At 33.7% G+C, this 16,353-nt stretch overlaps 2 protein-coding genes across 6 annotated transcripts; both read right to left on the bottom strand.

Moving 5' to 3' along the window:
- Positions 2,785-3,573, bottom strand: LOC108660468 (eukaryotic peptide chain release factor GTP-binding subunit ERF3A-like). The gene is made up of 4 exons (XM_018116749.1): positions 3,503-3,573; positions 3,248-3,310; positions 2,998-3,152; positions 2,785-2,887 (listed from the first exon to the last, which is right to left on the bottom strand). Exons 1-4 carry the CDS (start codon positions 3,542-3,544, stop codon positions 2,800-2,802), a joined length of 348 nt encoding a protein of 115 aa, XP_017972238.1. The 5' UTR covers positions 3,545-3,573; the 3' UTR covers positions 2,785-2,799.
- On the bottom strand, positions 6,923-16,096 carry LOC18604270 (eukaryotic peptide chain release factor GTP-binding subunit ERF3A). 5 transcript variants are annotated; one of them, XM_018118028.1, is made up of 19 exons: positions 15,859-16,096; positions 15,246-15,287; positions 15,075-15,152; positions 14,004-14,057; positions 13,794-13,895; positions 12,969-13,080; positions 11,816-11,861; positions 11,600-11,671; positions 10,960-11,022; positions 10,710-10,864; positions 10,535-10,599; positions 9,657-9,807; positions 9,398-9,503; positions 9,167-9,302; positions 8,961-9,025; positions 8,699-8,863; positions 8,013-8,085; positions 7,857-7,931; positions 6,923-7,280 (listed from the first exon to the last, which is right to left on the bottom strand). In XM_018118028.1, the coding sequence occupies exons 1-18, from the start codon at positions 16,088-16,090 to the stop codon at positions 7,876-7,878; spliced, it is 1,773 nt and encodes a 590-aa protein (XP_017973517.1). In that variant the 5' UTR covers positions 16,091-16,096; the 3' UTR covers positions 6,923-7,280; positions 7,857-7,875. The 5 variants fall into 5 exon arrangements, with proteins under 5 accessions (XP_017973517.1, XP_017973518.1, XP_017973519.1 ...); XM_018118029.1 differs by having other exon boundaries at positions 6,923-7,268; XM_018118030.1 differs by having other exon boundaries at positions 6,923-7,263.

Genomic DNA, 16,353 nt, shown 5'->3' with positions numbered 1-16,353 from the left:
CTTTCATTTATTTTCTATTTTTACTCCACTTTCAACAACACTTGGATTTTTGGCTTCAAATCTTCATTTTTAAGGCTAAAAGGTATATATTTTGAACCCTTGAATTTTTAAATTTATGGATTTGTAATTTTTAGACTTTTTTTTCTAAGTTTATTCAAATTTTATTTCCTTGAAATTGCTACATTTGGTTAATCTTTATACCTTCAAGCACCAAGGTAAAGAAACTTCAAACTTGAACAATTAGTTTAACGGGTTTGTGAATTAGACTAGAATTCTAGGTTAAAAGTTGGGTTAGAGTATAGATTGTATAGTGTATATTATTAGAATTATTAAATTCAAATTATGACTTGATGGAGGTTGTTATAGCTTATTGGTAAATATAGATTTTAACGGTATTTCGGGACTACTTGGATTAAAATTTTGTGGGCACTAGTTTTGTAAGATGGCATTAAGGTGAATGAACTTGTATTAAAATGTTTTGAAATAAATGATTATATGCCTGATTGAACCACTTGAAATATTTTATTGATTTTTCTTTAAAATTTGCATGGGAACAAGCCCTTGATGAAACGTTGTATGTTGTGAATGCGCAATATGATGAATCCTTATGCTCCTATATTATGTTGATATATATATATATATATATATATATATATATATATATATATATATATATATGTTGTGTTTTGATAGTTAATATTGTGTGATAATTATAACCGCGTATGTGTGGTGTGGGAGTGCACATGCCGATGATGACAGGGTGCGGAAGTGTGACTGATGATATTGCCTGTGCACGTTGTGGGGGTGCACACAATGGCATTAGCTGTGCGTGATGTGGGGGTGCACACAATGACTCCGGTTATGTGCGGTGTGGGAGTGCATATGATTTGGGTGACGCAGTGTTAGTATACGTGCTTATATATATATATATATATTTACTATATAGAGAGGATTGGAATTAATATGTGATTGTATTGACTGTTGAAACTTGATTATTGTCAAATGTGTTTAACTTGATTTTCATGGCAACAAGATTGGATTTTTATATCAGTGAAAATTCCCCTAATTTCATTTGGCCAGAAATTTTGCTGTAGCGAAAATGTCTTTTCACTACAGCGAGAAACTCTTGGGTGGATGGCCTTAACCTTTGCTCTGGATTTTCGCTGCAGCGAAATGCATTCTCGCTACAGCGAGAAACCCTTAGGTTGTTGGTTCAAAATTTTACCTTGAAGTTCGCTGCAGCAAAAATTAATTCTCGCTACAGCGAGATTCGCTCTGCTATGCTTGCCTTGCTTGAACTTCCTAAATGTTTTAAAATGAGTTGAAAAATAGCACGACATCGAGTTTTGTTCATAATATATAAAATTGCATTGTTTTTAAACGAGTGCATCATGTTTTCGAAAAACTCTCCATATCATTTGCTTGTTCTCTTCCTATGTTCACTCACTGGGTTTATACTCATCCTTTTCAATTTCATGTTTTAGTTTTCAAGTTCAAAGATAGTTGGATCTTAGGTAGAGGCGTTTCCTCCTGTTCATCTTACGATAGGTTACTAGAACACTCCATGATAGTATCCACGTTAGAGTCACTCCGCTGATAGTCGAGCTCTGTTGTATGTGTATATGCCTATTTAAATGTAATTTATGAGGTTGGTTGTAAACACCGAATGTTTAGCTTAAATAGTAATATCGCCACAGATTGACAAATGATAATATTATTTTGTGAACGGTATATGTTCAGTTGCCATGATTTATCCCTAAGAATAAATTATTTTTAATAATTATGAATTAAGAACCTTAGAGGTAAATGAAAGACAAATGATCTAATGAATAAGTTTTCATAAAAAGGCTCGCTTGAGCCCGATGGCTTATACCTATTAAGTCTATGCGCCGATCATGGCTCAGGATTGGGCTGTGACAGTAAGATAGGCTCTGGACCACTGCCTAAATGGACCTTTTGGATCTCTGAGAGGAACTTCAATAGAATCAAGGGCTTCAAATAGGCAGGGACCATTCCACCAAGGACATGTACTCTTATCTACTCTTGTTTTCATGTTAGTACCAACAAGACCAGATATTGGTAGGAACTAAACATCTGCAGGTTCAGGCAAAGTAAACAATAAAATATAACTGGTTTTAAAGTGTAAATTATATGCTCAGCAAATTAAGCAAGATTCTAACATGGCAATATAAACTTTACTAACATAAGCAGCATGCTATCATCATCTGATCCTATTAAGAGTTATACCATGCAAGGAGCAAGATAGATCAACAATTCAAATATTGAGCATTTAAGTAGTTGAAGCCAAATTAGATATTAATGTACAATTAGGCAGAATAGAGTATAATGCAAAGAAAAGTAATTGAATATTACATAATTTTTCACCATTGAAATTTTAGTTCATCAAACAGCAACCAAGTTCTCTAAACAAACTGACAGCATTATGTGCTTCTAATCCATAATTTCAACTCACAAAATAATTTGACAAAACCAGATCTTGCTCAATAAGTTAAACATCCATATTAAAACTACAATATGTAAAATCTCTTTAGAAGATAATAGCAGAGTTCTACATTATCATATCAGACTAAAAAACCTCTATATGTCTGTTGACAGTAGAAGACAAGAGCCAATCACATAAGCAAACCATAAAAATGCTACAAAAAATGCAAGGCAATATGTTGGCTCATCTATTTCCTCTGCATGGCAAATACTTCAATATCTCACTCATGGTAACATACGTGATTGATTCTAAAAGCTTGAGAACATCACCAAGAAATAATTGCAACTTGCAACTAATTAAAAAACAACAGTTCCAATACCTTTCTTCACATTGTAGCCTGAGGACCTCAGAAAAGGTGTCATCTTTGACTCAATTTCATCATACCTGAGGAAGATGACCTGCATCAATACTATTAACACAGAAACCCACAACACACAACGCACAAAAAAGACAGCACAAGAGATCAGACTTATGGTGAAAGCCAGGCAAAACACCTTTCTTTAGACCAGTTGACGGTATGGTCATCCATCTTATTAACTACTACAAGTAGCTTCGCCGCACCCAAGGTCTTTGCCAGCTGGACATGTTCAAGGGTCTGCCCACCCCTCTCATATCCAGTTTCAAATTCCCCTTTACGAGCAGAAATCACCTAATTTAAAGACAAGAGGGAAGTTCAGAAATTCAAAACCTGCAACCCATACATTATATAAGGTAGTTAATGAAGAGACAATGGATGTAACTTACCAGAACACCTATATCGGCTTGAGCTGCCCCACTGATCATATTAGGAACATAACTCTTGTGTCCCTACGTGGTCAATGCAGAATCATATTTAGTTTTGAACAAAAATATAAATCTGCATCCAAAAGAAAATGAATTGTTTGGTTTCTTTCTTAATCAGGTATGAGCAAATGAACTGCATTTACACAATACCGAAAGGCATACCTAATGAATAGTATATGCTAGGGAAGGGCTTTATTCATATTTGTCATCACTTACTCTCTTAATGAATTTATGAGTAGTATTGCTATAGAGTAACATGGCATGCCATTCTGTAACCTTAAGATGTATAAAACAGATCTATGATGATGCACTGTGAAAATGATCCTGGAAACGTCAATAATGTAATATAAGTTATAATATGAAAGGAGCAAAATAGAGCCGCATGTGAGAAGGGGCATTACAGGTGAAATAGGAAAGCAATTCAACTAACCACAAATCAAAACGAAATCCTACGTCAACTTATCCATTTCCACTTGAACGTTTCTTATCCATAATAGCCACAATTCATCTTTGTTGGTAAAATCTGTCTATGAAATTAACATCCCGAGGGATGAGATGTTACAAATAGCATGTAATAATTTTTTTTTCAACATAACATATAATAATATTTTTTTTCAACACGTGCACGTGAATATGAGAAAATTTTATTAAGAGCAATTTCATTCAAAAATCTTTTTTTTTTACTAAAAACTGTTAAAATAAAAAATATATATTATTTTTTAAAATACCTTATCTTTGAGAGCTAAAGAAAAAGTCGTCCCTTTAATATTTATGAAGCTAGAGTTCAATGGTTAAGCACCTGGACCTTTAAAATAGGTTTGCCAATCTTTTGAATGATAGGTGGTCCTAATTAAGGTACCACCATTTATCCTATTTCCTTTAATTATCTGTGTTTTTTTTATTCTAGTTTCGTTATCTCTTTTTTTTATATATATTACAAACTTTTCTTAAATTTTTCAACACTTTTTGACGAAATCTAAAAAAGTTCCCTCACCTCAAAAGCATTTAAAAAAATAATTTATTTCCTTAAATAGATTCTATCGTTAGGTTATCTTAACATCTAATGAAAAAAAAATTGTTCGGATTAAATCCTCGTCTCTTTCTTATTTCTTTTTTATACCCATTTTAGATCTTTATTATTTTTCATTTTATTTTAAAAAAACTAAATAAAAAACTTTTTATATTGAAATTTTTTTCTAAATTCTTCAACATTTTTGGTAAAATTTAAGAAAATTTTCTCACTTACGATTTTCAAGAAAATTGTTACCTGCAGGTCTCTTAAAAGTCCATCATTGGAGAATTTTTATTTATTTATATAATTAATATTAAATGCATATGCAAACAAATAAATTCATGATGAAATTTTTAATTTAATAAATATTTTCATTACTACATAGTTTTTACATGTTTTAGTAATTATTTAAAAAAAAATCTTATTCTTAAAAATACTTTTGGAGATTCCTCTAACACTTTTGATAAGGTCCCATAATTATTTTTGCCTAGGAAAATTTAATAAATTGTCAATTGCAACTTTCCCAAAAATTCATTTTAAAAAAAAAAAAACAATTCCAAATAATTATGATTTTTATTATTCAATTTAACTAACTAAAACTTTTTAGATAGTATTTTTTTTAAATAAGTTAATAAGTTTAAATATATGCTTAGTATAGGAATAAAAAAAAATTAAATAACTAAAATAAAATTAGGTCTAAACACACAGCTCAAGTAGGTTTGAAACCCAAATCATTCTACTCTTCCTCATACCTAAGCTATCCTTTCAAGTTTTCAGCTTAGGTGTCTTCTCTTTTGAGTTCGAGTAACCTTTTTTGGGTTTTCAACTTGAGCCCCTCCTCCTTTTTTTAAACACAATTTTTCCCTATTATTTAGACTTTTTTTTCTCTCTTTTGACTTCAAGTATAATCTTCTTGATTGGATAAGCATTGATCAAGTTAGGTAAATCATTTCCGTCCACTTCTCAAAATTAATTTGCCATCAGAAAAAACTTTCTTCACCACATATCGGCCTTCCTAATTTGATATTTATTTTCTATTAGGATGTTGTTGAATAGGAAGAATTTTTTTCAGAATTAATTATCCTTCCTGAAAGCATCGTGGATAAACTTTCTTGTTATATGTTCACATCAGTCTTCTTTAATACAACTAGCCATGACAAAGTCCCACAAGCCTTCTCTCTTCAATGAGGTTTAACTGTTCATAACGATAATGGACCAAATCAAACTTCCCCCCATTCAACCTTCCTCAAGAATCTTACAAAAGGGGTTTCCACTTCAATTGGAACTATTGCTTCTAATCCATATCCTAATGAAAATGGAGGGGATATTGTGGACAACAAATTCACACTCAATATGCATGCTATGCAAAAGGCAACTTCTCGTGTCAATTTGTGTACAGATGTTTCAATTTCTCGACAATCCTCTTGATATTCTTATTAGTTTAGTGGTCTCTACTTCTCCATTCATTTTTTGATGATATGGTGCTAAAAATATGGTTTTTTTTTATATTAAGCACAAACTTTAGTCGTTATCTTATTATTCAAATTAAAAGTATTTTTTAAAATGATTCATTTTGAGAGTTCATACCAACATATTTTTTTTATAATAAATTTATAGACAACTGTATGTGTCACACTAACATAAGATGCAACCTCCACCCATTTTATGAAACAATTAAGAACTATCAGGATGAATAATTGTCCATTGGAAGATTTCAAAGTAAGTCCAATTACATCCATTCCTCCACTTAGAAAAAGGCCACTTAGGCGCTAGGACATGTAAAAGAGCATGTAGTGATGAATATTATCTTCACATATCTTACAATTTATGACATATTCTAGCAAAATTAACACAGTTCTTTTCCATTGTTAACCAATATAAACTTATTGTCGGTGGCATAGCCATCATGTGTCCATTTGCATGTGATCCACAAATTCCTTCATCAAATTTCTCGGCTATTCTCTTAGTTTCAACGGCTTTTACATGCGTTAAAAGCACTTGATCGTGACCTTTTTTCTACGAAATTTCCCCATCAGGGAAAAATCTCATTCTCATCCCCTCTTATAATTCTTTTACTGTTCTTCGAAACTTGTTCTGGATATTGCTTATATTTTATGTATGACAAGATATCAATGTAACATAACTTTTCATCTATTTCCTCCTCAACAATTGAATAGTGTGTCGGTGACTCCCATAGGTTCTTTTTGACAGGCTGGATGTCAAAATGGGTACCTAATTTGACCATTACAGCCATGGTAGCTAGAGTGTTACGGCGATGACGATGATGGCAAATTCGATAGTGGTAGTGACGGTTAATTTGGTGTGGATAATGGTGGCTGGAGGTTATGCCCAGGACACCTGAAGTCACGGTTCGCACTACTCCCTTTTTACCAAAAAATAAAAGGTGTAATTCCAACCATACAAAAAATAATGAGACCTAGGCCTAATGAAAAAAAAATGAAAATTCAATTGTGTAAATTATTAAGACCCAAAGATAGAGATAAGTAGATCAAAATGAGAATCTAATTGGGTCCAAATAAATTAAAAGATGTGATCTAAATTAATAAATAAAAAAAATTAACTGAGTTAAATGTTCTGTTACCCTTACTTATCCAACAATAAGCTAAATTGAATCTAAATATATCCATAACTGATTGAACAAAAACTTTAATCAAACTGATTGAACACCATTAATCATAATTGGGTATTTTTAAATTGACAAATGGGTGTGGAATCAGTTAATACTATACACCCATCATCCCACAATATCAAAAGCATAAACGCCCCCAAAACCACTATTGGAGCAACAATAACCATCTCATCTTCCCAAAGACACTATTACATCAAAGTCATCTGTAATGCAATATCTAGAGCAACACTTTGTAACACTTCTTCCTCTTGGCGACTATCTCAACTCAACTCAACTCTCTCCGTGCTGCTGCTGGATTTGGTACACCAGAATTGACTGTCCTGTCATCGTACCTGCCACGTTAAATATTGCTCATATGTTTGCCAGGGTTCTACTAGGAGTTCATGAAAATTAGGGCAATCCCTTGAGCATATGACACAGAAACAATACCTAAAACAAAGTCTAGGACCATTTCCTGCTTAAACCTCTATTACCATAGCAGAGAGAAAAAAAAAAGAAATCGGATGGCATGGTATACTGTGAGTAAACTACTTTCAACCGCGTAATGCTTCCACAACAAAATCCCCCCAACTCTTCAAAGGTGCTACCAACTAGCATAGCGATAACAAAGACCCTTCTCCAACAACAGTAAAAGTAAGTGTTGCAATAATAAGGCAATATTTTGGTGAAAAATCCCAACCCTCTATCCCCGAAAGGACAAAATGATATTTAACTACAATTTTATGTTAGAAGACTAAATTGAAAGATCACCAATTGATGATCAACTCAAAACTCTTTTTCTCTTTTCATCCTTTTCTCGGTGGATTGTTCTCTCTTGCATTAAATATATCGTGCAGGAGAATAACAGCGATCCCAAAAAGAACTTCACATAGAGGAGCAGAAATAACCTTCAATATTTAAATTCTCACCTCTAAGAACAAAATTGTATTAAGCACTACTACTTGAAGAAAGATCAGTGACTTTTCCAACTGCAACGGTTTTTCCTGCAGACATGACAATTCATGTCACCCACAGCCACTAAGAACAATAATTTATTGGCAATGAAAAGAGCTTGTCTCCATTACCTTCAGTACGAAGAGTGAATCTCCCAAGTTGTGGAAAATCTGAGAACTTCTCAATGCAAATCAAGTTGTTCACCTGAAAAGCAAAAGAACAAAGTATTTTATCAACCCCGAAAAAACAGAGACTAATTCAGCCATTGTCTTCCATTCTGAAACATCTTTTACTTCAGTTAATAATTAATTGACGTATGTAACATACAGATTGGACTTTCCAGCCTCCTCTCCACTACACAGACAACATACACTGAAAACAGAATGTGCAGGCACATGTGCTCACATCGGAGAGAAGACAACCACGTTATAAATACAAGTTCAACCAACTCAGAAACATAGCACCAGCTACCTGTTTCTAATTTATCAGAGAATTTTTCCCATATGTGGAGCCCCAAAAACAGAGGTGTTAGCGGTTTGCCATTAGTTCATAGTGCTATCCCACTATTTCCACTTCTACTCCTGTGATAAAAAAACTCACCAACAAGTGCTTTCCAACTGTTTTCTCACTTTGGTCAATCTAGCAATTTATTCAGTTTGATTTCAAACTATATACAACAATGCAGCCAATTTTCTAGATCCTAACCTAAAAACTTATATCTCCCTCAAAGTTACTAAACATGTTTAACTTAGTGCATTGAACTGGACAAAAAAGCATACACCCCCAATTTGGTTTATTTAAAAGAAAGAATCCAAACCTGAATGCGACACACAACAACAGCACCATTCTTCACAAAAAGAACTTTCTTTTTCATGGGCTTCTTTGTCTTTGGATCAATCTGCTGTAGTAGCTCAACTATCTCGCATTCCTCAACAACAGAATGAATATGCAACACAGCCTTATATCCAGCTGTAAAAATAGCCTAAACAACATTCAAGACAGAAAATAATTAGGACATTATACTTTAAATGTGTAGATTTTATTAAATAAGGATAACAGAAAATGACATTCATGCATACATTTTCAAGCAACTCAAGGATCTGCAGCTGGGCTGTAAATTCAGTGACAGCAGCTATCGATTTTACTGCATGCAGGAAAAACAAACATTAAACCCCAAAAATAAGGCAAAACTAATACAATTTACTATAAATATAAAAGACAAACAAGTAGAATTAGAAAAAAGGATTGTAAAGGTTAATGAAGAACTCCATTGAGAAAAACTTACCAACACTTGACAAGACGAAACCCGATAATATGTCCTCTTCTTCAATCCCAGATAATCTAACCCGTAAGTTTTCACCAGGTCCTGCACACCTAACCTTATTTTCATCACAATACACAGCTAGAACTTTCACCTGAGCCTGCAATCCATGCATAAAATCCTCAGACCCCTTAAATTAAAAATAAAAAACCATATACACATAAATATAATGGAAAAATTGTGAAGATCAAGCACCTTGTTTGGCATAACCAATAAGGAATCACCCTCACGCACACTTCCAGATTCTACCTTTCCCATAACAACAGTTCCCATGTCTTTGAATTTGTCAATTATAGGCATCCTATAGGGTCAATAACAAATCATTAGATGTGTCATATAAGGTGACCAAGAATTAAAATTTACACACTATTAGTACATGGCAGGAACTAGAATCAAACATAAAAGTTGCGTGGGCAGTGAATCCTGTTATGTAAGATGGGCTCTGGACCACTACCTAAATGGACCTTTTGGATCTCTGAGAGGAACTTCAACAGAATCGAGGGCTTCAAATAGGCAGGGACCATTCCACCAAGGACATGTACTCTTATCTACTCTTGTTTTCATGTTAGTACCAACAAGACCAGATATTGGTAGGAACTGAACATCTGCAGGTTCAGGCAAAAATAAACAATAAAATATAACTGGTTTTAAAGGGTAAATTATATGCTCAGCAAATTAAGCAAGATTCTAACATGGCAATATAAACTTTACTAACATAAAGCAGCATGCTATATCATCATCTGATCCTATTAAAAGTTATACCATGCAAGGAGCAAGATAGATCAACAATTCAAATATTAAGCATTTAAGTAGTTGAAGTTAGATATTAATGTACAATTAGGCAGAATAGAGTATAATGCAAAGAAAAGTAATTGAATATTACATAATTTTGCACCATTGAAATTTTAGTTCATCAAACAGCAACCAAGTTCTCTAAACAAACTGACAGCATTATCTGCTTCTAATCCATAATTTCAACTCACAAAATAATTTGATAAAACCAGATCTTGCTCAATGAGTTAAACATCAATATCAAAACTACAATATGTAAAATCTCTTTAGAAGATAATAGCAGAGTTCTACATTATCATATCAGACTAAAAAACCTCTATATGTCTGTTGACAGTAGAAGACAAGATACAATCACATAAGCAGACCATAAAAATGCTACAAAAAATGCAAGGCAATTTGTTAGCTCGTCTATTTCCTCTGCATGGCAAATACTTCAATATCTCACTCATGGTAACATACGTGATTGATTCTAAAAGCTTGAAAACATCACCAAGAGATAATTGCAACTTGCAACTAATTAAAAAACAACAGTTCCAATACCTTTCTTCACATTGTAGCCTGAGGACCTCAGAAAAGGTGTCATCTTTGACTCAATTTCATCATACCTGAGGAAGATGACCTACATCAATACTATTAACACAGAAACCCACAACACACAACGCACACAAAAGACAGCACAAGAGCTCAGACTTATGGTGAAAGCAAGGCAAAACACCTTTCTTTAGACCAGTTGACAGTATGGTCATCCATCTTATTAACTACTACAAGTAGCTTCGCCACACCCAAGGTCTTTGCCAGCTGGACATGTTCACGGGTCTGCCCACCCCTCTCATATCCAGTTTCAAATTCCCCTTTACGAGCAGAAATCACCTAATTTAAAGACCAGAGGGAAGTTTAGAAATTCAAAACCTGCAACCCATACATTATATAAGGTAGGTAATGAAGAGACACCGGATGTAACTTACCAGAACACCTATATCGGCTTGAGCTGCCCCACTGATCATATTTGGAACATAACTCTTGTGACCCTACGTAGTCAATGCAGAATCATATTTAGTTTTAAACAAAAATATAAATATGCATCTGAAAGAAAATGAATTGTTTGATTTCTTTCTTAATCAGGTATGAGCAAATGAAATGCATTTACACAATACCCAAAGGCATACCTAATGAATAGTATATGCAAGGGAAGGGCTTTATTCATATTTGTTATCACTTAATCTCTTAATTTATGCATAGTATTGCTATAGAGTAACATGGCATGCCATTCTGTAACCTTAAGATGTATAAAACAAATCTATGATGATGCACTATGAAAATGATCCTGGAAACGTTAATAATGTAATATAAGTTATAATATAAAAGGAGCAAAATAGAGCCGCATGTGAGAAGAGGCATTACAGGTGAAATAGGAAAGCAATTCAACTAACCACAAATCAAAACCCAGAAAAAATTTCAATTTACAAATTAACATAATAAAAGAATTTTAAAAATTGAAAAGAAAAACATCAAATAATCCTACAAACAATTAAATAGTGCATCAAAAGCTAGAATAAAGTAACGAGTAAAACTAAAAACAATGTAGTTCAGGGGCAATCCCCTTACTGGTGCATCCAAAATAGTAAATCTAGTTGTCTCAGTCTCAAAGTGTGCTCTTCCAACTTCAACAGTTTTACCCTGCAATCAATAGTTCAAATTTAATAAACTCCCAGATTAACTACTACAGCTTAGCTAATCATGAATAAATGTTGACAGCATCACAAGAAGTATATGACACCATACTCTCAAAGTTTATAACAAAATTTCCCCATTGTACAGTACCTTAATCCTCTCCTCTTCATTTGTGTCCATAATATATGCCATATACCTAACACATGGAAAATAGTCAAGTTAGACAATGCAGTAACTCAAAATCCCGTCTGTAAAACATTCTCACTAAGGTAATTGAGAGGTGCTGAATTAAGCAAATCATGAAAGGGTAACAGCAATGTGTGTGTTTGTGTGTGTGTGTGTGTGAGAGAGAGAGAGAGAGAGACAGAAAGACAGAGAGCAAGAATAATGTTGACCCAACAGAATACGATTTCCCATTCAAAGAGCTGCAAGGAATTGGAAACAAATTTAAAATAGTATATTTATGGACGATTCTCAGAAGAGACAAATTGCACAACAAATTTACAGTTGCAAAAAGCAATAGCATTCTGATATGTGAAATCCTTCAAAACAAACCTAAATCTTCAAAAGTAAGGACAGAAAAATGATATAATAGACAAAAAAACCAGCTCAGCACTTATGGCATACAAGAAAAGTGAAAAAGGAAATGGTTTCCATTTTATTAGACGTGATTAACAATCTCAACAAACCAATTACTGATCCAAGTGCCATTAATTCCTTCAATGAATACATCTTTAGTACAGTTAATCACAATGCAACCTTCCTGTTGCTTGGATAGATAAAATGGGTTTCTCCCCTAAACATGACTTTCAGCTAAAACCACAGCTAACATGCTGCCTCCTGCCAATGGTTATTTAAATCTTCAAATTGCTTTACACTAGTGCATCTAGTTAGAGACTCATTCAAGTCATGGTTAATTTTTAGTACAACCATGTTTAACCTAAATTGCATCATGGCTCAGAATTCAAGCTAACTTGGTTAGCTTTTTTCATGTCCATCAGGAACAACAAGCATAATCCTCTAAATTTCAAACCTACGACCATAAAATCATGCCCTCACCCTTCACTTTTTCATGCAAATCATCTACAGCGAACTCATCAGAAACTGATGCAGTGATGAGAAACAAAATAAAAAATTTACTGACTTGTACTGTTATATGTATGCTAAAATTTTAAAATCAAGTGTTCATAAAGCCCAAATCCAGGCATTTTCATGCTCTTCAAAAAAACCAACATGTAAATGTTAAAAAAAAAAACAGCATTAATTTTCACTATCCAAATTATAAACCAAACTTAAGGCTCACCAGCTTTCTCTACTCTTATCCTTTGCTTCTTTCTCATACTTCTGGATTGTACGGTCATCGACTTGACCACTGAGGAAGAGTATCTGGCCTCCAGTTGTTGACTTGCCAGCATCTATAAATCAATTGTAACACAAAGTCAAAACATATGATGGAGATAATTTATTTAAATTCTATATAAAAACAACATTCCTGAATCACATTAGTCACCAGCAGTATTTGATATTTTTAGATTAAAAATAAGGAAATTTAAAAAATGGCTAAATATATTAAGTTAGATTAAAATCTTTTTTCTAATTTGTTAAGTTTGATAAGACATGTAGCAACTCCCATATTGTTCCTCGTCTATTTCCAAACGGAAATAGTTTGAAAAGATATTGCTCCCCATCCTTTGCAGAGGGTAGTTTTAATTTTTCTCATTTAGGAGCTAAAAATCTGTTCCTCATTTATTCTTTTCATCCACCAAAAGCAGTTCTAACTTCAGATTGGAAACTGAACACTCTTTCTAAGGTTGCAATCAAGATGTTCAAAGGTAACATTGAATCATCCAAAAAGAAATGGTAGCATTCTATTTACACAAGTTCAAAGTTCAATTTCTAAGCAGGTCCCAGCAATAGCCAAACTTTTAACTGATTTTCATAGCAATTCATGCAAGTGGCTGACATGCACAATTGAGCTCACACAAAGACATAGTTCACAAGCAGCTTGAGGGGTCAATAGTTCAATTTTTAACCTTTTCCCTATCTCAGCATACCCAGTTCACAATGGGCATATATATGTAATGCAAGCCAACTTTCACATAAAAAAACATGAAGTAGGAATACCTACCAACGTGACCAATAAAAACAACATTCAAGTGGCGCTTCTTATCTATTTCCATTTCATCCAGCGCTTCAACATCCTCTGGAGCAGATACTTCCTTGTCTTTCACTGCACAACCAAATTAAAATGAGAACAAGAAAATGACAATTGGAATATTTAAGTAACACACATAATACAGATAAGCACGGGAAAGAAAGGGGAGGGGGAGGAAGGAACCTTTTGGCTCAGCCTGAACTGGCTGGGATTTTGTATCAAGCTCATCCTTCATTCCTGAAACCAATGGTAGCAAAGCTTTCAGACATTTTCTAAATCACAGTCAAAACAAAGCTCATCACAAATAACAAAAGACAGTCAGCTTTTTAGCAAAAGAAACCATAGAAAGAAGAGAATTAAGTCAAAAAGGCATAACAATTTGCATCTAAGTTACACCTATTTGGTGATCTAAATTGGCAAAAGAAGTAATCACTAACTATACCTTTAACTGCCTACCATTGTAAAATAATAATGTATAAATAGAAATAATTAGCAAAACATTTAGGTCCATCAAAGAAGAAACAAGTATATAATGCATCTGATTGGTGATGTTGCATGGACTCTTCACGTTATCCTAATATACGTATGTCCCACACTTCTTGAACGCTTTAATATATGCAGGAATATATCTTTAAAATTAATGTAAAAATTGACAAATACCATGTCAGAAATATACCACGTCTGACACCAAATCCCAAGTCCATGCAACATAGCTGGTGTAAACCAGAAACATCACATAAATCAGCATGCAGTGCAAAACTGCCAGTTTGCATACAGCAATACAATTTTCATGTCACATCTAAGACAAACAAGAAAATACAGCATCTGCAAGTCTGTCATCAGGTCTACCAGTAGTATCATGCTATATGCAAGACAACAACATGAAACTCTTACTGAGGGATCAAAATATCTCATTAATATCGCTTTTGCACGCAAAAAAAGGAAGGTCTCCTTGAACTATATCTAAAAGCTTCCAAGAAAAGCTTCAAAACCAATGTATTTTTACTTTCTATCTTTATGTTCTAAACATCAATAAAAACTTGTTAATATGAAAACTCTCAAATGCCATTTTGGAGAAGGCAAAAAAAAAGAAAATATAAATTCAACTAAGTTTAGAATTTAATGTATTAGATGGATTTCCACAATGGAAAAATCTCCTACTCTAACTCTCTCCATTTCTCTTCTTCTCCAACACCTTCATTAACAAAAACACATAAGGACCACATAAATACAAAGTTCAACAATACTACCAACCTTCCTCCTCCACCTTATCTGTCATTTCAACTTCTGGTTTTGCATCTTCAGGATTGACCACACCATTATTATCTTCTGCTAAGATTCAATGATAGAACTCAAAAAAGAGATTCAAAAAAGAAAAGAAAAACTATATCTTATTCATATAAAAGTCAAATAAGAGTTTACTACCTGTGGAGTCAAGCTGCAATGCACGGATCTCGGCCTCAATATCTACCAATTAAAAAGGAAAAACAGAGAAGTTTTGGACATGTCAATTTCCAATAATTGTCAATCTTCACCACCGCCACACACATAAGGGCTAAAGCTACTTAAGATATAATTATAACACTATTACAAACAAAGTTCCTTAAGTTTCCGGCCTTAGTCAATAAAGCTCAATTAAAAGGTATTTTAGCTAATCAACTTAAGTTCGTTCAAGCAATCTAAAATCCAGAAAAGATAAAACTATTACACTTCGAATTTTAGTTCATACTTTCCAAGCCCGAAAATCTCAATAGAGTGAAAACGGCAACTCTCATCTCCTTAAACGCATTGATTAGCTGCAATTTTCATTTATACAGATTTTTGTAATTCGAAAAGCTAACAAGCATGCAAACAGAAAATAAAGAAAATAAAATTGAGTGAAACTATCGATGAAACCAGATCGAAAATCAAACAATCAGTGAGTAAATCAAGCAGATCCGATGTTAACAAAAACAACCACCGATACCGAGCGTAAGAATAAAGAGCGAACCAGAAAGTCAAAATTTCGACAAGAGGAAAAGAACATGCAGAGACTTACCCATGGGTGCCGAGAGCAAACGAGGAATCTGTGCGGACGCTAGGGTTTTTGTGGCAAATGGAAATGAGAGGCGTAGCTCTGGAAAGCCGCTTTTAGCGTAAGATGATACAAGAAATGAATGTTTGGTTATATAAAAGTGATGCTGTCGTTTCGCGTTTTTGGCGTGGCACCGCGGTGGTGTCCTTGGCCCCCAAGCAAACCCGGTTTCCCATCTCACAGTCATCCGGTTCATTAAGCTGGTTTAGTAATAAAGATTAAAAAATTATAGGAAAGGAATGAAGCACAAACCAACTGAAATTTGGCACCCAAGTTTTGGAATGGTATTGGATTGTGTTAAAGTTTGACTAAAGGGGAGGTATTAAAGATTGCGTTTTGACCCCGAAACTTTTGCCTCTGTGCGTTGGCCCAAAGAACATAACGTGTTGATGGAGAAATTTATACGATCGAGCATCTTATCGAAATCATTGAAAATTTTTTTCCTTTTAAAGGTATAAA

The sequence above is a fragment of the Theobroma cacao genome, chromosome 3 (assembly GCF_000208745.1).
Source record: "Theobroma cacao cultivar B97-61/B2 chromosome 3, Criollo_cocoa_genome_V2, whole genome shotgun sequence".
NCBI lineage: Eukaryota > Viridiplantae > Streptophyta > Magnoliopsida > Malvales > Malvaceae > Theobroma > Theobroma cacao.
This window is presented reverse-complemented; position numbering and strand designations above follow the sequence as displayed.